This window comes from Balaenoptera borealis, assembly GCF_965194805.1.
Source record: "Balaenoptera borealis genome assembly, chromosome: 20".
Lineage (NCBI taxonomy): Eukaryota > Metazoa > Chordata > Mammalia > Artiodactyla > Balaenopteridae > Balaenoptera > Balaenoptera borealis.
In genome coordinates this window covers 1,797,039-1,820,218 of record NC_138879.1, presented here as the reverse complement: position 1 = coordinate 1,820,218, position 23,180 = coordinate 1,797,039, and the positions used below count along the sequence as shown (strand labels likewise).

Genomic DNA, 23,180 nt, shown 5'->3' with positions numbered 1-23,180 from the left:
TCACAAAGTTATATTAAAACTATAAGCACATGCCAAAACAACCTCTTTGTTTTCAATGTAAACAGTAGTACAGCTCTGGGTTTCCCAGGCTTGGATAACATGGAACCATTCTGACACTGGATCAAGTTTACCAAGAACAAATTCTATAGACCTAAATTTAAAAATCTCTACAATTCCTAATGTAACATATAATCCTTGTTATACAGGCTGAAATATTTCACCCTAAGCCTGGAATCAGGAGGTTTTTAGCAACTTGAAGTCAAAGTCCTTCTTTGATTTTATTCATAAAGAAAATGGACGAAACCCTTCTCCAACAGAAAACTGAAAATAGTTTACAACTGAAAGTAGTAATTCCCCCTTTAAAGCAAATCCTATCTAGTGTTAAAGAACAAACAAATGCCTCTAACTCTACAGTATTTCAAATCCATACTGCAGTGCAAACAAAGAAACAAATCTCTCAGCCCAAAGGGAAGCTCCCGTTTTACTGAGGCTCAGCTGCTTTTTTCAGGCCACTGCAAGAGGCTAAGTAGTTACTTTGTTACACAGACTGAGGGAAGCACTGCCTTCATGAGAAAACTAGCTCACCAGCTTGGAGAAGTGTAACTGTCCTCAAGCACAAGCTGTACTACTTGAGTAAGAAAAATTTAGTCTAACCCAAGGTACCACGATAACAAAGAAAATGGTTTCAGTCACAGGAACTGCGAAGAAAAGCCTGGCCATCACCAGGAAGCTGTATTAACGCCGACGACGTTACAGTGTGTACAGAACGCAGCAGTGTTCCTCCCAGGGCCACACACTTTCTTGTCCTGTGTAACCAGGGCTATGCGTTCTGCTTACATTCCTGAACAAGTAACTGTGTCACACAGTCCAGAACAATCTAACCGGCAGTGACTCCTGCTACACATCCCCAGTTGCATTGTTTCCCAGCCATCTCTTTAGTCCTCTAAGTTAGCAAATTCCCTAGTTACCGTCACGTGAGTTTTTCTAAAGAGAGGGTATCTCCTCAGTACAGTGGCAGGCTATGGTGAATGTACAGCCGAGGCAGAGCATTACAAACATTTAATTGAGACCTAGAAGAGACCACTTCTTAGGATATACTGTCCTCAGTGTGCTAGCTTATACAAACGAGAAAGGCACCATAAGCTGTAACAACAACGTGAATCTTTAGACTTTTCTTTTTCCACAGTAAGCTATTTAGCTTACCCACAATGAGACTAACCAGAAAAGGAAATGTTTGCCTTTGGGAACTAGGGAAAGAAAACATTCATGTTTGCACCCAAAGTTATTACTAACAAACGAACAGCCTGCTAAAAACTAAAAACCAAAGCTGTGATATCACTACCCTACCCACGTCCCAAAAACTGATTAAAGGGCGGTCATTCATCTTAAGCAAAAAAGCCGTAGGGAGGCTTAAAAACTGCCCCCATTTTTTTGCATTTAAATTTGCATTAATAAATTTAATAATCAAGGGTTAGTTGAAACCAAAAAGGCTAATTTTTGTTATTTTATCTGCTAATTCCTCTCATTTCCCCAATGACTACTTTTTCTATCCAAGATTCAAGAATATACTACATTGTTAAACATAAAAAAGAAAAATTGATTCTGTAATACAAGAACTTCCCATCTCCTGGAAAATTAACAAACTAGCATACAGAAACACTCATGTTTCCCAGGAAAAAAATGAGGACTGTTTCTTTTTTTCTAGAAGAATATTATAATTCAGATCGTCTAAAAAAAATGAGGAAATAAAATGTGTCAGGCCCTATGCTAATGAGACAGAAAAAGACCAAAAAAAGGCAGACCAAAGGAGATTCTGCTTTAGAGGGAGAAGCAAACACAAACGAAAGAGCTAGAACACCAGGTGAGGCACTAGATGGGGGTCGGCACGCAGGCAGGCAGGCTAAGGAAAGGCACCCCCGTCCAGCGGGAGGACCAGGGAAGGCTCCCCGCAGAGAGCTCAGGCCCGGCGGCACAGTGGCCCCGGAGCAAAGCCACCCCACGGCCTGCCACAGATGCGGCCCACGGGGCTCCTCCCAGGCTCCCCAGGCAAGGAAGGGAGTTGAGGAAACTGCTCTGTTCTGGTTAAGCAACGATTCCGGCTGAATCTGCTGCAAAGGGCCCATGGACCACATGCAGTCACATTAAAATCTGGTTGGTGCTGTTCTAAGTGAAGGGGCAGACCTAGTAACCAGATACGGGCCTGAAGAACCCGGGCAGAGGGACTCTGTGAAGACGGCCGCGGATGCAGAAGCCCAGGGCACGTGGGATTTGAGAGGTTGTAGGGTGTGTGATGTGGTCTAATGACAGTGGAATCCTAGGCAAGCCCGCTGGAGTCCGGACTCACACCGAGAGGTTGCACTCTGCTCCAGAAGCTGTGGAGAACACGCAGAGCTCGCTGAGCAGACCTGGCCGTGTCTGGACAAGATCACCTGGGAGTCCAAGCAGGAGGTACCAGGACATGGAAAGGTGGGAAGGAGGGACTGATGCAAGAGACTTTTCGGGGCAGAAAAGACAGGACTCGGGGCTTTGTGTGTGTGGGCGGGAGAAGGAACCAAAGAGGACTCCGAGGAAAAGCTGGAGTAGGTGAAGTGCCTTCCCAGGGTCAACAGCACGCCAAGCACCACGGGGCATCCTGAAGCCTGAGAGCCACTGATCCAGCGTACTCACTGAGCACCTACTACCTGTGCCAGGTACCATTAACAATGCCGAGGAGACACACGGGAAAAAAAATCCCTGTCCTCCAGGAGTTAAAACTAGATCTCTCCCTGCTCCTCTTTCCCTGTGTCTCTACTTTTCATCAGAAAAGAAGTATTTCTGGAACTCGTCTCTCCTTGTCTGTGAGGCCTTCTCTGCTCTGAAAGCATCAGCTGGCTCAAGTCAAGAACCTGCAGGTCCTCAGCCTGAGTGGTTTTACCCATTCGTTCCTAATGGCGAATAAATCCTCAGGAATGCCTTCTCAACAACGATGACCATGAGACTGTAAGGTGTGAACGTTCAAATTCAGTTAAGTGTCAGTGAGGTGCAACTTCAATTAAATGGACTTACGGAACTTCCCCACAGAGAACTTTACAGTACAGCCGTTTGTTTATTCACTGAATCAACATGTAGTGTGTGCTATTACAGATGGATGCTTTTTCCCCAACCTGGAAGGACGAATAACATCCTGAGAAAATTCATAGTGAAAAGTGTGGTTTGCTGAGAAAATGAATTTAGAAGAGAATAAGCAGCACTTAAAAACAGGAGGGAGGGTAAAGGGAGATGAGAAGGGGTGTGTGGAAGACAAAAATCAACCCCAAGTCGGAGAAGTGGATGGCAGTCACTTGTCAAGTTAATTCATAATTTTCAACATATAATGCTGCCAGCTACTCAATTTTAACAATTACGTGAGATCGCCCTTGCCCCTCATTAATGGATAAATTAACAGACAAGATACACACACCAAAGAAGAGAACTATACCAGACAATACATAATCAAGTGCTAGGCTGTATGTTACACACCGGGGCCATAATTCAGAGAAAGTAAAGATTCAGGTCTCAGTTTTATCAGGAGCCAACGTGAACAGTTTTCTAGAACTTTCGATTGCCAAGACTGCTGCTGAGCACAAATTGTAACAGCAAGGACTGCTGGCTGCACAGCATTTTGCAGCCACACCCAGAAATGTGAATTGCTTTAATGCCAGTGACATCATCAAACAACTTTCTAAGCAGTTTTACTTTTAACTGTCACTTTATTTTGATCACATTACAGTAAAACACTTCAGATCTGAACTCCCTCCAAATTGCATACAGTCTAGATGGCTATCATTCCTGGGATCTTTCCGGTCTTTGGCAAATAAAACCCTGAATACAATCAAAGCATTCACAATTAAATTACAGAACACTTGATTAAAAAAATCTATTTCAATCATTATTTTTGTATCTTTAACCTATATCAGATCCTTTTCCACTCTCTCTTCAATGTTGTGTAATAGCTACAAAGTCTTACAGGAGTCTCGTTTAAGACAAAGTAGATATAATAAATGTAAAATAAATTCTAGGTGATTCCCATGTGAAACAGAGGTATAAAAAATAACAGATTATTTTTGTTTTTTAAGAAGGAACATTTTGTAAAATGTGCTTAGAAGCCTTAAAAAATCACAGCATGCAAATATACAAAAAGCATGACTGTTAAACATTATTAAGGATTTTAACCTCTTTATAGATTAAATTAATCTAAATCATGACATAAATACCTCTAAAGACTAAAGGTAAAGAGCACATTTGAACAATTAGGTTACTGAACTCTTAATCCAAGAGTAAAAGGTCAGTTTTTTAGAAAGATCAATATTGTTGCTGGAATTGGGAGGAGATTACTTCTAAAAGGAGAAAAAAATTAATAATTTGAAAGTGTCTGAGAAAATCATTATGATCTTACTTTCAAAAAGGAAAAATGACCAACTAATTATAACAACTTCACCAAACCTGTGGGGTTTACCTTACTTTTATCTTCCTTAGTTTAAAAAGCTCATCTCTAGAGCAATCCAAGTTTCTGAGGCTAGAATTCTGGATACATTATATTGTGGAAGTCAGTGAAAAAGGTGTGTTAGAATCAGATGTTAATAAATGCCGTTAAAATAAAATCACAACATTAAAAAAAACCAAATCTCTTACCAATTGAAATTCTCGACGCCGGTCATAGGCATTCTGTATACCACTGTCTGCCCATAATGCTCTTATAGCAGGAAGATACTGTAAAAAAACTCGAGTTTCCACGATTCCCTGGGCCGTCAAGGGGGTCCGCGTATCAAATGCCATCAGCTTGTCTCCATTGAGGTGGTTTGAGTTATCCCCCCAAGGAATGTGAAGCTTCTCTCGAGCATCTACCAGCACCCTCATACCTTTGTTTAAAAAAAAAAAAAAAAAAAAAAAAGTGTGACGGGAGTCATTAGATATTCTCAGAGATTTGATTCTAGTATTATTTCCTTAAACTTCTTAAGTACTCCAGGCCTGGTGCCTCCAAAACTGGAGACCAACATCAAGACAAACAGGAGTAACTTCTCAGAGCGTAAAAAAAAAAAACTAACAGTTGTTCACAGTCATAAAATTAGAGCCTTGAAAAGCAAATACAATTAACACAAGTGCTCCTCCTGAAGGATTTTAACATGTTCTAATTTATAAAATAACTCCTGGGTAGAAGGCAGTCACAAGAGAACCAAAACTAGCAAAGGAAAAAGAAATTATGCTGCATAGCCTGATGTCCAGGCTCTGAAGAAAGATCTGCAAGCAAGATTTTATGAGTCTCTCAAAGAGACATTTATTTATGAGACGTCAAGAACCAAACTTATCACCCTGTGATCTGCTTGGTCCCTGAGCACCCCGCTTAACCCTGAGTCTTCCAGGAACACATTCAAAGCTCAGAAACATCTCCCATCTCAAGCTTCAAATCAGTGTAAGGCCAAGAATGGAGTCAGACCTCCCTAGAAGGAGGAAGACCAACTGCAAAAAAGATGTAGAAGCTGAGATTTCAACTCACAGAGATTAAATCAAACCCATTATTTCTAACACTAAACTGTTACCTTTCGTCCCTCTTAACAATCACAGGACTATTAGATCATCTGTTTGGATAACTGAAAAACCGTTTTGCTGTCAATTTTCTGATCACGCCAACTCAAAAAATGCAGATGGCTAGTGATTGCATCTCATCACCAATGCTCGAAGTAGGTCACACGTAGGAGCCAGTGCACGTGAAGAACCAGGTGTTTACCTGGCTGACTATCAGTTAACATGCTGGCTCTATTCATTGACAGAATCCCTTCCGTTCAGCTGCATCGTTCAGCTGCATGGGGATACAAAGGTACCTTCGGTTAAGGACTGGCTAGGCAGTCTTCGGCCTTGAAAGAGACCTTAATTAGTTTGGTTCTAAACTTGAAAACAGGATAAATACAACCACTTTTTACAGCTTAACTTCAGAGGTACTAGGGCTGGCTGTGGTCTGTGAGCTCCTGGCCCAGTGCCCTTCCCCCGTCCTTACCCCCGCCAAGCAGTTTTCCTTTACTCAATCCCGGGAGAAAAAAAGTGACACCAAAGAGTGACTTAAGTACTTCCTGAACAAAAAAAAAAACCTTAAAAAAAACGATGTTTGGAAAGGCTTGAAATCTATAACCAGCTCCTATATAACTGCTACCCAGATGCAACAGAGAACCCTCATGCACCTGAAGTACCAGGCTCTGTATCTCAACTCTGCCAAAATGCCTTTTATAAAGTACAAAATAGTTGCTAGTAAGAAAAATGAGTGCTAATTATCGCTCCAATGACAAAAAATAAAATCCCCTCTTCTGTAATTCTTTGGAAGCCCAGAACTAAAATTCTTGTGTGTTTTTCACCTGAGAACAAAGCTTACCCTCAATTTTAAAAATACCCACAAACAGCAGCAGAGCCTATGGTCTAAGCCAACACCAATTCATTGACTCAACCTGTACAGGTGCCGCATCACATTTAGGCCAAAGATTCTTTGTATCAACACACGACTTCACTTAAGTAGTAGAAGCAAGTGTGGTACTCCCTCCCTCCCGCCCCCAATTATTAAGCAAAAGGAGAGTGGAACGTGCTGCATGGTGATTACAGGCAAACATCCTGCCCGACCGTGACACTGGGGCGAAAAACCACCGCTAACTTTTTTAGGCTGACTGTATGGTGTACTCTTTCCTGATAGCAGCACAGTAAGTAGGACACCCTCAAGTTTCATATCCTTGCCCCAAAGGGCCCAAGACCTGTCACCCTTCGCCCTCGACCAGGGTCTCGGGCACAAGTTCCCTGACTGCGGCGGTTCCAGAACTCCCCGGCTCAGGAGTTGGGAGCAGCCCCGACCCCATGTGACTCGGGTCACCCACCACCCGGGGCGGCGAGGCTGGGCGGGCAGCGCCCGGGCGTGGGGTGAGGATGGACGTTCTGGGTTTGGCTCGTCCGGAGGGAGGACAGGAGAGATCACCCCACGCTCCGGGGCACCCGGCTCGCCTCACTTCCCTCTCGCAGGGGGCGAGGCCAGCGGCGGGGTTGGGGGTGGGGGACCCGCCGCACCCCCTGCCCGGGCGGCAAGGGAGGGAACGGATCGCCCCCGGGCATCCTCTCCCCCGGGCCGCGCCCCCTTCCCGCCTGCCGGGCCCGGTCCTTCGCCAGGCACAGAGCGAACGAGGGCGGTGCCCGGCCCCGCGCCGCGGCCCGAGGCCGGGCCCAGCGACCCACCGGCCCCCGGCCCCCCGGGCCCGGGATCCCCGGCACCTTTGATCACGTTGCTGTAGATGGTGGGGCGGAACTCCTCGCGCGCGCGCTGGTCGAAGTCCTGCCCGTGGATGATGCGCATCTGCTTGAGGAAGGTGGACTTGCCGCTCTCGCCCGCGCCCAGCAGCAGGATCTTCACGAGCCGCTTCACGTAGGTCTTCTCCCGCGACAGGCATTTGTCGATCTCCTTGGACTTGCGCTGCTGCTCGGCCTCGCCGCTCGTCAGCACGCAGCCCGGGAAGCACACGGACAGCACGGACCGCGACGGCAGGAAGTCCGCCATCTTGCCGCCGCAGCCGCCTCGGCGGGCCCCTCCGGCTCCTCCGCCTCCTCCGCGGGCGGCGGGCGGCTCCGGCTCGGCGGCTCGAGGGCGCGGAGCGCTGCGGCGGCCCGAGCGCGCTGGGGGAGGGAGGGAGCCAGCGGACTGACTCGCAGGGCGGGCCGGGCAGGGCGGGCCAGGATAGCCGAGGAGGGAGGGAAGGAGGGCGGGCCCGGGAGGGGCGGTGGCCCCAGGGCGTGCGCGCGCCCGCAGCCTCCCGGGGGCGCGCGCGCACGCTGCGGCCGCTCCCCCGACTCGCGCCCCGGGCCGGAGACTCACGTTCTCTCGCGAGCCCGCGACCGCCGCCGGGCGCGCGCGGGGAGGGGTCGGCTGGGCGGGGTCTTGTGGTCACGTGACCTCCATCGGGGCCGGGCGCCTCCGCCCGGGGCAGGCACCTGGGGAGCCGGACTTTCGGTTGCCCTTGAATTGGCTGCAGCCACTTAGGTGCGGAAGGGCTACTTCCGAGGGCCCGGGAGGCCGGAGACCAGGTCGCGGGCGCTGCCCTTTGGGCTCCCCAGCCGCTCCCGCCGTTCTTACTCCTGGTTACTCCCCGCCGCCGGCTGTCACCTAATTTCGAAGTCTTTGGTTCGAAGTTATACAAACAGCGAGCGCGAGCTTGGAAAGTTTTTGGTGCATTTTCTTAAAGTGGGTTCCTTGACATCCTGCTCTCCCAAGCCCAGAACGGTGACCAGACGTCATCCATCCTCCCCCAGCCCCACCCGCAGCTCCCTTCGGCATTCTCAGACCTTGCCGTTCCTCTGAGATGTGCCAGGAGCGATTGTTGATGTTTCGTTGATGTGGGTTCCCACCCGAGCTGCCGCGCTGAAATCTGGACGGTAGCTGCCGGAGGGTGAGGTCATGGTGAAAATCCCCCTTCACCGGACACTGTGATGCAGGCTCTTCCCTAGAAGGAAGCAGATAAGCAAACAGACCGAGGACAAGAGCCGGCAAATTTTAGGTTTCCTGCCAGATTGCAGAGGATATGACCAGCCAAGGGACTTTTTTTCTATCTTAGTAGCGGATTCAGGCCAGGACACCTGAAGGGCTGCCAGGAGACAAGCGACAAGTGACAGCTGGCTTGGCAGACTGCATCGCAAGGACCCCGGAAGCCAACTTCTTCTCTCTTAGTGTTCTAGTTTCAAGTGGAAAAAGGCATTTGGGTCGGTCTCTGTTTATGGCAGTGCAGCCCTAATGCTCCTTGATTGGGGCTTCTGGGGCTCAGAAACTTCTATGTGTCAGGCACTGAGATGAGAAAGAGGTCAGCAGTCTGAGAGGCTCATGAACACGTTTAAATTTAAAAATCAGTGCTAATCAGTTTACTGGCCGGGTTGGGTTAATGGCTGAGGAGCCTCATGACTCGGTAAATTGGCTGCAGTAAACAATACCTACAGTAGGATTATCTCCTGTTGTCCTGGCCAAGCCCACAGGGGTGGATAAGCTACAATATACAAAGTAGGGTCGGTTCAACTCCAGTATCTGTGGATTGATAGGGTCAGAATCACTAGGCCGTGCCTTCAGGCAAAATAGATGGTAAAAGTCCACCCGGGATGCAAGATCTCTCTGTAGCCTCAGCTAGTGTTTGGGAAGCTCTGTTTTCCAACCATGAAAGGACAGACCTCTGCCCAGGACAGGGGTATAGCATTGGCCCCCAAACACCCATTTCTACCTGGACTTCAGATGCTAATTTGAATTCTACAAAAGCAGGAAGAGAGAAGCCTATCAGTTAGGTAGGTAACATCTTTTTTTCTTTTTCCAGAAGTGTGTGCAACACAATTGGAGAACCAAGGATCCCTAGGAGGCAGGAAGGTATTCCCGCCCTGCCAGCTCATGTTGTGACACGTAGAGCAGCAGAGAAAGCTGTTCCAAGCCCTGCCTGTAACCTTCTGTTGGAACAAGCTTGGCTCAGATCAAGCCCAGCTGCTCTAATCAGTGTTTCTGAAAAAAAGACACCTCTTTGGGCCCAGCCTGGAGTCTGGCTGCAGTTGTCCAACTGCTTCTAACTGTCTGGTCATCAAGCCACCTTGAAAACGTGAGCATTAAAATGAGCTAGAGGTTTGGTGGCTCCTCAGAAAGTTAAACATACAATTGCCATATGGACCAGCAATTCCACTCCTAGGTATATACCCAAAAGAATTGAAAACAGGCGTTCAAAGAAAAAAATGTACACCTGTGTTCATGGCAGCACTATTCAGAATAGCCCAAAGGGGTGAACAACTCATAGATCCATCAATGGATGGATGGATAAACAAAATGTAGTGTACCCATGCAATGCAATTATTCAGCCATAAAAGCAAATGAAGTACTAACACATGCTACAACGTGGATGAACCCTGAAAACATTATGCTACGTGAAAAAGCCGGTCACAAAAGGCCACACAGTGTAAGACTCCATTTATATGAAATGCCCAGAATAACCAAATCCATAGAAACAGCAGATTAGTAGTTGCCAGGGGCCGGGGGAGGGGAGAACAGGGAGTGACTGCTTAATGGGTACAGGCTTTCCTTTTGGGGTGATGAAGATGTTTAGGAACTAGGTAGTGGTGATGGTTCATTCACAGAACATTGGGAATGTACTAAATGCCCCCGAATTGTACACTTTAAAATGGTCAAATGATGAATTTAATGTTATGTAAATTTCACCACAATAAAAAAAAATGAAGTAGGGAAAACAATAGTTTCCATAAAAGTCTTTGGATTCATTTAACACTGTGCAATAGTCAGTGAATAAAAGTGTGATTATGGTTTTTGGGGGGTTTTTTTTTTGGCCGTGCAGCTTGTGGAATCTTATTTCCCTGACCAGGGATTGAACCTGGGCCCTCAGCAGTGAAAGCGCAGAGTCCTAACCACTGGACAGCTAGGGAATTCCCTGATTATGATTATTTTAAAGTAATGCTAACAGTTTAAGTTATTTGCACCAGAAGCAAATCCACTCTAGCTGTTGCTTCAGGTTACGTTGTAATGATATTAGTGATATTCTAATTTTCAGATAGTTTCATAACCAAAAAAAATTCTAAACTTTTTAAGGGAATATAGAGTTTGTTGGTTGGAATTGGATTGGCTGGCTACTCCATTTTCAATAGACCCAGATGTGAGTTCATTGGAAACATCTGTATTAGCCAGTTAATCCATATGCAAATGAGGGGTTCAGATGCCCAGAGGAGCTGTGATAAAATGATTAAACAGTTAATTAGTTGCAGTGCTCTTTTCTTTCTGGAAACTCTAAGTCTAGTGGCAAACAGTCTAACTAGATAAATAATGAAGGTGTGACTAAAATTGTAGAAATGCATTTCCAGATGGCTTTTCTACTCTAATGTGGGCACCTTATGAAGGATCCTTTCTAGCAATACTGTCGATTCCTGAAATCTACTATTTGTTCCTTTTTTTTTTTGGCTGTGCTGCTTGGCTTGCAGATCTCAGCTCCCCAACCAGGGGTTGAGCCCGTGCCCCCTAGAGTGGAAGCGCGGAGTCCTAACCACTGGACCACCAGGGAACTCCAACTATTTGTAACTTGCTGTTGGAACTGAAAGAAAGTTTTCCTATCTTATAGTCACAGTTTTTTAAAAAGTGGCATTACTTAGCCCGTTTACCAAACTCCATGCCAAATAACTTTGGGCTGTTTACAAAAATCAGTATTTTCCACAAAGGACAAAAATTTGTCACCCTCAGACATGTTTGAAAGAATGTGCCAGAAGCTCTAGGAACAATTCCAAAAGAAGAGTTAAAAACAAAAATTTTTTTTTTGGAATGATGGGACATATAATTTAAATAAGTGTTTCACCTGCTAAGGTGACTACTCTCTATGCAGGACAGGACCACACCCCTTTAAATATGTTTATTTAAAAACCAGTCACATTACTGGATGGTGAAACCATGTGTTTATTTTCTAATAAGGATGACGACACATCCACGGTTCTCGTTACTAAACTGTCTTCTGTCTCATCATCAGTGTTATAAATAGGTGGATTCTAATTCTTTCGTACAGGTAAAACAGGCATGGATTTTTCATATCTTCCTTTCTGTCCCAGGAAAGGAAGGGAATTCCTAGTCCTCCCATAATACAAATCCCTTACAGTTTGTGTGTGTGTGTGTGTAATGTTTTAACTGCCGCAAAGCACTTTGACCTACTTGATCTCATTCTCTGCTCACAATAACCTGACAGGAACACCCAGCATTAAGCTCACTCCCAGAGCAGGAGGAAACTGAGGGAAGAAAGGTCTAAGTGATGTACTACTCACAGCCTCCCTCAGCCTGGCCACTTGCAGAGCCAGAACTAAGAAATCCCCCCTTTTGACTCTGAACCCAGGGCTCTTTCTGATATGCCGAAAAGCGGTAGTTCCCCGAGTGCCCAAGTGTATTAAGATCTCAAATTTAAGGAACGAACAGTTAAGTTTTGTTTATTTGTTGGGTGGTTGCTTGGTCTGTTTTTCCAGCCCCTTTCGGGCTAACTGCCACCTCAAAGTTTACCAGCTTTTAGGCTGATTCTACTAAGATGTTCTGTGATGGAATTCAGACTCTGGTTTGTAAAATGTTCCAGGTGGTTGATGTAGAAATAAGAAAAGAGGAGCCACGCTTCTGGCAATATTTACATGGTGGCGGAAGCCCCAGATGTTCCCTTAACGTGAGTTCCATATGAAAAGGCAACTTTTTTTGTTATGAAATGCGATGGTGCCCCTACCAGAATAAGCCTCTCATGGGGAAAGTTTTGTATGAAACTCGGCATGTGGAATTGCGTTGTCGGTGGGTTTTGTTGCTGTTGTTATTAAAGGAGAACATGATTTTAATTACTGGTTGTATTTTTCTCAGCCTCCGAGAAAGATCCATGAGCTGGTGTTGACCAGCTGTGACCTCACTCAGCTTCTCCAAAGTCAAAAGCCTGTGTCTGAAAGACACACACCAGCTCTCGTAGAAACGCTTACACCTTGCTTACTGCCTCAGACGCATTTATGGGCAGTCTATTTATATAACACTCAACACAAGGCTTTGCTTGGAAATCTGAAGCTCTTTCTGGGAAACTCAAAACATCCTAGCTCAATCTCTCGCCTTTCTTTTCCCTTGCAGCTTTTCAAGATGAGGATGACTTTTTATGTTTTATTGCCTGTAAGTGGGCTGCCCCTTGCCAGTAACAGGTAAAGGTCCTCTAACATAAGTTCTGTTTCTCCAAGGAAGTTTAAGTGTGCAAAATCTCAGCTGATTCCTGTATCTTAACATCCTCTGCTCCCAGCCCAGCTGCTGCGTGGTTTTTTTCCCTCGGAACGTGTACTAGCAGGAACCACGCTCCCGGCTAGCTGGCTGGCCGGGCATCATCACACGTCATGGCCTAGAGACTTAGCCTTTGCCTCAGTATAAATGCCAGGACGTGTTGACCATCATGCAGTAAGGGCTCACCCAGGGGCACTGAGAAACAGTCCGTGTTGCCTTTGTCAGACTATGACATTCTGGCTCCCTGGAGCAAATAATGCCATCAACGCATCTGTCTCCAAACTCCTGTGTCAGCTGCTAAGGAAAAGGAGGGCTAGCTCACGGCAGGACTCAGGGCAAGGCACCCACTGCTGAATCAGAATCACAGTCAGAGGTCTGGAAGATGAGCACCGGCCCCAGAGGTCCTTCTCTCGCTTCAGTTGCAGCCTGTCCCCTAGCCGTGGGAGGGTTATGCCAGACCCACACACGAGAAGACGGGGAGGAGATAAAAGCAAGAGGAAGTATTTCTTTGTGTGGCAAGCAGTTTTGTACTGTGATTGCTTTCCCTTTTTCTGCTAATACACAGAATGGTAATAGGAAAAAGTCCCTCAAGCAGCAAGTTGAGGTCATCCGCTTTTCTGGTTAAACCATACGAAGCATATCAGATTGTTTGCTAGTTGTTTTGTTTCCCAGAGAGGGAGCAGAGTACGGGAACTTGGGGAGAACTCAGTTAACACATCCGAGCCTTGCCTCTCCTATCTGTAAAATGGGAGTATTGATACCTAACGATATGTCCTGAGGATTAAGTTATAGAACAAATGCACTCCATCTCAGCCCATACATGAGAGATTCAGTTTTAGATTATTTGAGGACGAAGCCACCAAACTTCTTTAAAAACCTTCTGAAGGTTTAGCAATATTGTCCTGGTCAGAACATTGTCCCAGGTATTTCCTGAGCTCTTCCTTCTATGGTTGAAACATCTCTCTTCTAGAGAACCATATTCAATATCCTATGATAAACCATAATGGAAAAGAATATATATAAAAAAAGAACGTATATATATGTATAACTGAATCACTTTGCTGTACAGCAGAAACTAACACAACATTGTAAATCAACTACACTTCAATAAAAGGAAAAAAGAAAGAAAGAAAGAAAGAAGAAAACAAAACAAAAAATCTCTTCTCTTTCCTGTGCTAAGATTCACTCACAGACGCTGATGTCTCTCTTCCCCAACAGGGTCTGTTGACAACAACAGTGAGAAAAATACATGCATATTGGAGGTTGTCCCCCAAATCTGAACTCTGAAGAAGGGGCGGGGTTAATTAGTTTTCACCAGCACCAGGAGTGTCAGGTAAGGAATCACCTCAACCAGAGGGCAGAGGTTCAAGTGGAGATGTCAGCACAGTGCATTCAGAGCATGGGCTTTGTCTTCTAATCTGTAAAGTGGGTGCAATAATCTCAGAGTATTGGGGGGGAGTTATATAAAATGACAGAGCAGGCTTTTAGTCTGTGTCACCATGTTTCCTTCTGTCAAAAGTATTTGCTTGTCCAACTGATAAAGCAACAGCTGCGCCATCGAGGTCATAGGGATGAGGGGATGCCTCAGCCCACGTGCCATACTCTGTGCACACCCCTCCCTGCAGCCTCCATTGGACACCCCTCGCCCTAGGGGTGGGTGCATTTGGTATGGGGGGGAGCACAGGCTATGGGTGGGTCCCTTGGCCTCACCCTGTGAGTAGGGACTGCAGCAGAAGAGGGTCAGAGCAGGACCTTCTAAAGCACAGGTCGGGGGCAAGGGGGCTTCTCTTGCCCGGAGCTAGGGCAGTACTGGCTGGGAGGGTATAATGAGATACCATCTAAATTGCCCCATTTGACAGACATGGGGCCTAAACTAGACCTCAGAAACCTCCAACTCCCCAGGCCCTTGAACTGGGTCCCCACGGGGAAACGTGAATGCTCGGCCGAGACACCGCGTAGAAGTCACCCCTTAGCTAGTCCCTGGCTGGGGACTTCTGTGCTCCTCTGGCAGAAACTGCCAAGGTTCTGGGGCGTCGCCGTCCTTCCCTAGGCCACCCCGGGCAAGAGGTCAAAGAACGCTCTGTAGGACAGACACACGACGTGCTTTGGCCCAAACCTCAGTTCTTCCCTTACCCTGGATCTCTGCTCAGGGCCTGAGGGGAAGCAAAGGGAGGGACCCCAAGGAGTTAAAGCCAGCTCCAAGGGGACATGGGGTTCCGTGGGACCACCTCAGGCAGGATGTGAGGCTCTGCAAGCAAAACTCATCCTCTGTAACTTAGGAGCTCTGTGTGTGCTTTTTGGAGGGCAGAAAGGGCGACGTGCTCAGATATTAAAAGACTGACACCTATTGCCCTAGATGCTTTTCTCAGTAAGAATCCTGCAGATCACAGAGACATTTGGATAATTTGTTATAATCCCAATTAAGGAATTGGGATTGGGGAGTTATTTAACTCCCCAGGGAAAGCACAGTGAGTTCTGATGTGTGTCCATTTACGTCTTGGGTTCCCAAAAGATTTGGCCCTCCCTGGCCCTATTCTTAACTATTTAATCTTCTCCATAAACCAGGGAACAAATAGTAGCGGGCACTTTATCAATAGCCGGGAACTGAGGGGTGTTTCTGAAAAGCCTTCCCGCTATCTCCCAGCATAACCCTCTCATGGAATAATGGCATTTTCTTAGGGAGATGTTTCTTTTGACACACTACTCTCTTGGTGAATTTCATGCCCATCCCAAACCAGTGCCAGCCATTTTGACTGGCCGGCAGTGGGAGAAAACACCCAAAGTTCTCCCTGTTTTGCTTCGCAGGCCGTCTTCCTCTATCTCAGCTCTTTTCCTTCCCCTGCTCCCTCTCCTTCCCTGCCCTCCGTCCCACAGCCCATTGTTTCCTCCCTCCCTTCCTCCCTTCCTTCCCTCCTCCCTCCCTCCCTTCCTTCCTTCCCTCCTCCCTCCCTTCCTTCCCTCCTCCCTCCCTCCCTCCCTCCCTCCCTCCCTCCCTTCCTTCCCTCCCTCCCTCTCTCCCTCCCTCCCTTCCCCTCTCAGTCTCCCCAGGTTGATCAAGGTACCCGGCCTCTGAGGTCCTACAGCAGCCTCACCCCCCATCCCCCACCCCAGCCTTGGTCACAGTGGACTGTAATTGTCCCCTCCCTCACCCGCTGCACCAGAACGTGGGCCCCCGAGACAGGGGACACAGCCAACTTCCCTGGTACCTTCAGCATCTAGCATGTCGTATGCTAAAGGCTCCCTAAAAGCAGGTAATTTAAATCAGTAGGCACCATCTGCCTACTCCCAGATTGTTTTCCTGCATTTCTGATGGCGGCCAGCTGGATTTGCAGCCCTCCAGGACCGGAGGGTCGTGTGCGGTGACCAGAGGGACTCATGGCTCAGCCCCGCTTGTCAGAAGCAGGGTCCCAGATCGTGCCGCGTGCTCTAACTTGGCACTGCCAGATACTACCACATTATGAGCTGTTAAGTGACTTGAACTAGCCGAAGGGTGTGCATGGGGCGGGGGGGGGGGGGGGTGATTAGGACACACCGTCACACTCTGCACATCAGTCAAGTGGCCCGCTCACAGCGGGCAAGCAGGATGGCAGGGTTTGCCTGTGTGGGCCAGGAGAAACTAGAACTTGAGCCCTCATCCTTCTCAGCAGCAGATCCTTCATGGCTGCCCACTCCTATCAGACGTGAGCTGGGGTCGCAAAGAACAGCAGCGCGAGCCGGGCCGGGGTGGGATCACATCCCAGCTCTGCTGCTTCATGCATCTACCATGAGAATCCTGGCACAAACCACCTAAACTCTCTGAGCTTCGCTTTTGTTATCTGAAAAATGGAGCTAATTATGCCCACACTTCACTGAGTTGCTGAGAGGGTTCAGTATGATGGTAACGTGTAAAGTAACCTGACAAACTGCCTGGCCCACATAGGTGTCAGATAATGTAGCGTTTGCTGCTAGGTGTTGGGGATTGAAAGTGGTTAATGATTTTGTTATATAAATATAGAGATTTTAAAAAAATACAAGGTTGTGTATGCTAAGTTTTAAATGTACTCTACTGATCACTGCTTCAGGAATCTAGAGTTCTGAACATGGCTGTTTAATAAAAATATAATGCAAGCCACAGACGTAATTTTAAATTTTCTAGTAGCCACATTAGAAAAAAAAAGTGAAATTGATTTTCACGATAGAGTTTATGGAACCCACTATATCCAAAATATTTCAACACCTAATCAATATAAGGATTACTACAGAGATATCTTACATTCTTATTTATTGGACTAAGCCTCCAAAATCCAGTGTGTGTTTTTACATTTGCAGCGATCTCAACTCAGATGCTAAATTCTTCATTGAGGACATCTGGCCTGTATTTAGATTTCATAAAATTTACAGTTGAAAAAATAGAGTCACAAAACCAAATTGTTCCCAACATACTTAAACATTTCCCAGTACCTGAGTCGAATTTTTTTTCAGTCTTTACATTTAAATTAATTAAAATTTAAATAAAATTTAATATTAAGTTCCTCAGTGTCACGAGTCACATTTGAAGTGTTCAAAAGCTACTTGGAGCTAGTGGCTGTTTCCTGGGCCAAACCATGGGAAGTGGACGGAAGCCTGGAATGATTGTTTGCAAAGAAAGGAAGGGCGTTGCAGGCAGGTGCCCGGCATGTGGCCAGGACACGGTGGGAGCCGTCGGTTTGATGAGAATCAGCCAGGTTAGGTTGACGAGGCATGGTGGTGTCAGGTCACAATGTTGAGATTTTATTCCGTCGCTGAGCAGGAAGCACGGTAATGCTCTTGAGCAGGGGCCGGTGCCATGTGCAGTTTTAGGCTGGTGCACCTGGCGCTGGTGTCCATGAGGGGACGAGAGAGAGGGGGCACAAGCCAGGAAGAGCAGCTTGGAGGTGGCTGCAGTAATTCAGGTGTGCAGTGACAGTACCTGGCTGGCGTGAGAGCGAACGGAACCGTCCGGAGACTCCTCAGAGCCAGCCTCCACAGGACTTGCAAAGCCACGAGCCTCTTTAGTGTGACGGCAAGGACAGAGGCGGAGATTGCTGGCAGGCTTGGGGACCGCTTGCCTGCTTGGGAGACTGGCTTGACCCTGAGAGGTTTAAGGAACCAGGGTGTTTCTGCCCATCAGAAAGCAACTGCCCAAGACAAATGGCTGAGCCCAGGCCCAGGAGACTGTTGTTCTTTTTTTTTTTATGGTTTTTTTTTTTTTAAGCAAATATATGATTTATAACATCCACTCCACCCTCTGAATCACACGGTGACCCTGGACTTTGCCCAGAGTCTCTGAGATTGTGAAAGACACTCCTTAATTCTAGGGAACTCCTTGAGGTGCTGGGTCCAGGCTGGAGCCGAGTTAAAGACTTCAGATGTTGGAGGAAAAGTTGAGGCTGCAGCAGCTCCCTGGCTAGTTTTTCATCCCCCTCATACCCTCCCCGGGAAAGCATGACTTCTAACGTGACTTGAGGCTTTGCTGTGTTGTAAGGGAAAGGACAGCTCCCCGACCTACCTCCGCCCCCCCCACGCCCCCCTCCTCCACGCCCCCCCCAACGCTCCGCGCCCCCCACCCCTGCGCCTCTGCGCCCCCCGGGCTCCTCTAATCCTCCTGTGGCCTGAGTCACCGTGATGTCCAGTCTCCTCCTGCCGATGGTCCAGGTCAAAAAGCAAGCCTGTGGCTGCTGGCGCACAGGGCGGGACTGACCTATGGGGGGGTGAAGCCAACCCAGCACTGCCTTGTCTGGACACGTGGGGAGCGTCTGCGTGGGCCGGGCACTGTGCCGCGTGTTGTGGGGTGCGAAGGGGAGGGCGTTTACGGGGAGGTTGCAGTGGGCGAGGCCAAGTGGCCAACTAGCCACCACAGTGCTGAGTGGGGAACAGGGACAGCTGACGTGTTAGAGCACATCTACCAGCCTGGGAGCTCGGCTGGGGCCTCGGAAAGCAGCTGAATGGGATCGGAGTTGTTTTGAGAGAAGGGAAAGGGAAGAGGGAAAACGGGAAGGTGGGCATTCTGAGGTTTTCTTATTGTCTTGATGAAGGAACCTAACTGGAGGCGTTGCAGGTAGTTCTGTGTGGGACACGAAGGGGACACGTACGTGACCGTCATGGCCCCAGTGTGGGCAGAGCGGTCCTCGCCCCCAGGCGCGTCCAAGCAGCTTTGCACTCACGGGCTGGTTGGGTCTGGGCAGGCAGTTCCTCCGGGCACTGTCTGGGCACCAGATGTGGGTTCTTCTAGGTCAGGCGGGCAGAGGATGCAGTTTGTGTAAACTGCAGGCATGGCCCGAGCACTGTGTAAACATAGACTATCTCCCACTCCAACGTTTCCTTTGGGGAGGCTCCCCATCCAGCTGGGATGCTCGATTCCAACTTTCTTATCAACTTGAGCTTCCTACCCTGATATAAGGAAGCTATTAATGTCCGGTTCCTGGTATTGCCTTGACCCCCCAGGCCATGCTTGCATTGAAGGGAATGCCCCCTTAGAGGAGAACATTCTTCACCTTTGAAAATTCTTTAGCCTCAAATCTCCCACATCAAACAAGCCTGCAAGCATTTTGAAAATGTTTCTCCAAAGCCTTATGCCCTTAACGTTTACTTTCTACTCCAGCTAGTTTACGCCTATTTACTTGGCTTTTGCGACTCTTCTTGGCAAAAGGCAGCCCAGGCTGCCTCTCTCACCCTATTTCTAGAGTTTTTTCCTTCCCAACGTTAGTCTCCTTTTTACTATCCCTTAAATAAATCCCGTTCACCTCTTTTTAAATTTTCCTCATACTTCCCCTGTCTCCCCTTTGCCCTTCTGATTATCAAAGTCCTACCCTCCTCTCTGTCCAAGTGTCACAGAAATAAGGAATTTGAGGAAAAAGAAGTGGTGATGGACACCCCTCGAGATCTAGCTGTAAAAAAATCCATGCATTCCCTAAGCCCTCTTACCTTCATTTTTCTCCCTCTCATCTGAACTCCTATGGAAGTTATAGTCTCTACCACACAATTTAGGACGTGGTGGTGGTCAGCCTCCAATGAGTCTTTACTCCAGGTGTTCACACCTTTGTGTAGCCCCTCCCAAAATGAACAGGGTCAACCCCCATAACTAGTAGGTTATTGTGTCTCAATAAAAAACAATAAGAGACTGTGGCTTCTGCCTTGCTCTCTTGGATTATTTTGCAGGCAAGGATCCAGCTGCCATATTGTGAGGACTCTCAAGCAGCCCCATGCAGGGGTCCACGTGGGAAAGAACTGAGGCCACTGCCAACAGCCAGCGCCAACTTGCCAGCCTCATGAGTGAGCCATCTGAGAAGCAGATCCTAGTCAAGCCCCAGGTAATGGCTTGTCTGCAGCCTCTTGAGAGATCCTGGGCTAGGACCAGGCAGCTATAAGTGGCTGCCGAATTCCTGACCCACAGAAACTAATAATAAGTGAGATAATAAATGTTTCTTGTTGTATTAAGCTGCTAAGTTCTGGGGTGATTTGTAATACAGCCATAGAAAACTAATTCAGAACGTAAAAATAAAAATGATAGTAATAGCAATTAATATTACTGAGTGTTTCATAAATGCCAGGCACTGCTTAGCACTTTATATATAATATCTCACTTAACAGTATAGTCAATCATAATCATCACTACCACAGTTAACACTGGTAAAGTGCCAGAAACTAAGTCCTGCACGCATATTCTATTCAGTCAACGAAGTGGGTACGGTGATTAGTATCATTCCCATCTTACCTTTAAAGAACTTGAGACACAGAGAGGTTGAGTCATGTGTCCAGGGCACACAGCTTGGATGTGGCAGAGCTGGGACCGGAACCCAGTCTGGCTCTAAAGCCTGCGCCCCCAACCCCTCTTCCCTACACCGTTTGTGCTGGTCTGTGTGAGTCCTGGCTCCCTGATACAAGCTGACTCTTTTTTTAGTGACTGTGTCTTTTGCCTTTGATTCCCCACCACAGTGTGCAGATAATAAGGGCTCAATAAATGCTTAAGGATCTATGGGATCCCCACTCAGCCCTCAGTCATTCAACCGGTCGGTGGTGGCACTTACCACTTGTAAATACGGCAACGTCCTTATCACATGTAAATACGGTAAAGCTTTTTCCAGGCGGGAGCAGAACTGCTGTCACACCGAGAGACCAAGACAAGGGCTCTGTATGGCCCGTGTGGGGATGTGACCTGAGGCCACTCATGTTCCTCGACCCTCCACGCTTCTGTCCCGCCCATCGGGGTACTTTGCCCCCACCGTGGCCCTGGGAACACGGAAAGCACCTTGCATTTACCTGTCAGGCGCTGGCTTGGAGATGCTCCGACAGCCAGGTCCCCTGAAAGCGCAGTTGCTCATGTTCCGCATCAGCATCCGCTCCCTCCGGTCCTGCCTTGGGTCTGGGAGGCCGGGAGGTGAGAGCTTGGGAGAAAAGAGGGTGTGGGTCTCCTGCAAAACTCTGGGATCCTTGTTATCACACGGCTACTGCCAGGGGCTGCTGGAAGGAGCCTGATAGAACAGGTGGCTGGAAACCCTCCCCTGAGTAAGGTCCTTTGTGTCGTGTTGCTCCAACGTGGACCTGACGGATGACTCAACAGCTGCTTTACAAATTCATTTTACCAAACACCTGGGGAGCTCCTCCTAGGAGCAGAGCCCCAGACCAGAAAGATGAATATGACAGGGTCCCTGCTTCCCAAGTGCTAACAGCGAGCGACGAATACTGACTGAATATATAATTCAGACCTCTTTCAAGGCCTGGGGGGGACGGGCGATGGGGAGATGGGGGGGCATAGGGGGATGGGGAATTGGGGTTGGGAGGAGGCCAGTTGCCAGGCCCCAGTTTTCACATGAGAACACCGTGCCCAGGGCTGCTTAAATGTTAACGGGCTGGCCTGCTCAGCCTCTTGCCTCTGGAAGCAAGATGCCAGGCTGGATGGAAAGAGCTGTTTCTACATCTGTTCCAAGGGCTTTCTGGAAACACAGAAGAAAGGAAAAGAAAGCCCAGGCCCTTGAGTCCCAGCCTGCTTCTCTCCAGGGAGCTGTGAGTCACCCTTGGGAAATAGTCTGAAGAGCCCACCAGCGCATCCCGAACCTTTACTTGATGGTCTTGACCGTGGCATGGCCTCCCCAGCTGTCTGACCTTCCCAGGGCTGCTGCTGTAACAAAGTACCAACACTGGGTGACTTAAAACAACGGCAATGCCCTGCCCCCATTCTGGGGGCTACGCGTCCTAATTCAAGTGTGGCCAGGGCCACACTCTCTCTGACAGCTCTAGGGGAGGATCCTTCTTTGCTTCTTCCAGCATCTGGTGTTTGCCAGCACTCTGGGCACCCCTTGCTTGTACACGTATCACTCCGCTCCCATGGCCATCGTCTTCCTTCCGTCCAAATTTCCCCTTTTTATAAAGACGCCAGTCATATTGGGTTAGGGTCCATCTGACCTCATTTTAATTTGATTTTCTCTGTACAGACCCTGTTTCCTAATAATGTCACATTCTCAAGTAGTGGGTGTCAGGACTTGGGCATATCTTTTTTTTTTTTTTAATATGTTCAATGTGATTCTCTTTTTTTTAAATTAATTAATTAATTATATTTATTTTTGGCTGCATTAGGTCTTCGTTGCTGCGCGCGAGCGCGCGAGCTTTTTTTTTTCTCTAGTTGCGGCAAGCAGGGGCTACTCTTCGTTGCAGTGCGCGGGCTTCTCACTGTGGTGGCTTCTCTTGTTGGGAGCATGGGCTCTAGGCGCGCGGGCTTCAGTAGTTGTGGCATGCGGGCTCAGTAGTTGTGGCTCGCAGGCTCTAGAGCACAGGCTCAGTAGTTGTGGCGCATGGGCTTAGTTGCTCCGCAGCATGTGGGATCTTCCTGGACCAGCGCTTGAACCCGTGTCCCCTGCGCTGGCAGGCGGATTCTTAACCACTGCGCCACCAGGGAAGCCCTTGGGCCTATCTTTTTCGGGGACACAATTGGACTCATATCACTGGTCTCACCAGGCTATTCTTGGCAAGCCCAGTAGCCAAGGGAGAAGGAGACAGGGAGACAGGGACAGAGACGGAGAGACAGGATGGACCAGGGTCGAGAAGGAGAGAGCAGGAAACAGACTCAAGAGCACACACATGACCTATATGGGAAGAGAATCTAAAAGAGAGTGGATGTTTGTATATGCATAGCTGATTCACTGTGCTGTACAGCAGAAACTGACGCAACACTGTAAATCAACTCTACTCCAATAAAAATTAATTAAAAAAAAAAAGAGCACACACAGCTGGAGGTGGTGGCCTTGAACAGGAGAAATGACCCCTTACCCTCTGGCAGAATCCTCCAGCCGCGTTGCCTACAGAAACGGGAGGGGTGGAGGTCTGGTCGGGCACTGGGGAAGAGGCTAGCGTGGGGAAGGGCGGCAGAGGGATCCGCCAAGTTCAAGGGGGGACGTGTAGTTTAAGGAGTCAA

At 48.0% G+C, this 23,180-nt stretch overlaps 1 protein-coding gene and 1 long non-coding RNA gene across 12 annotated transcripts in view; one reads left to right on the top strand and one right to left on the bottom strand.

The window, feature by feature from the left end:
• The window catches only part of GNA13 (G protein subunit alpha 13), a 47,704-nt gene extending 40,003 nt beyond the window's left edge, over nt 1-7,701 (bottom strand). For 2 of the 10 annotated variants that reach the window (XR_014238130.1, XM_082370497.1), the window contains exons 1-2: nt 7,258-7,697; nt 4,651-4,877 (exon numbers count right to left, since the gene is read on the bottom strand). Coding sequence is in view for 8 of the 10 variants with exons in the window: in XM_082370497.1 (XP_082226623.1) it covers nt 4,651-4,877; nt 7,258-7,540 (510 nt within the window). In the remaining 2 variants the exon portion in view is untranslated. Of the gene's footprint in view, nt 1-4,650; nt 4,878-5,555; nt 5,800-7,257 lie in introns of those variants that run through there. The other 8 variants (XM_082370494.1, XM_082370496.1, XR_014238131.1 and 5 more) reach the window with 7 other exon arrangements.
• A 1,481-nt stretch (nt 7,702-9,182) lies between these two features.
• LOC309617787 lies at nt 9,183-21,485 on the top strand. Of its 2 annotated transcripts, none has more exons than XR_014238135.1 (3): nt 9,183-9,303; nt 13,994-14,108; nt 19,931-21,485. It is a non-coding gene; the product is annotated as an uncharacterized lncRNA (long non-coding RNA). The 2 variants fall into 2 exon arrangements; XR_014238136.1 differs by having other exon boundaries at nt 9,217-9,303; nt 12,635-14,108.
• Nucleotides 21,486-23,180: the final 1,695 nt, after the last annotated feature.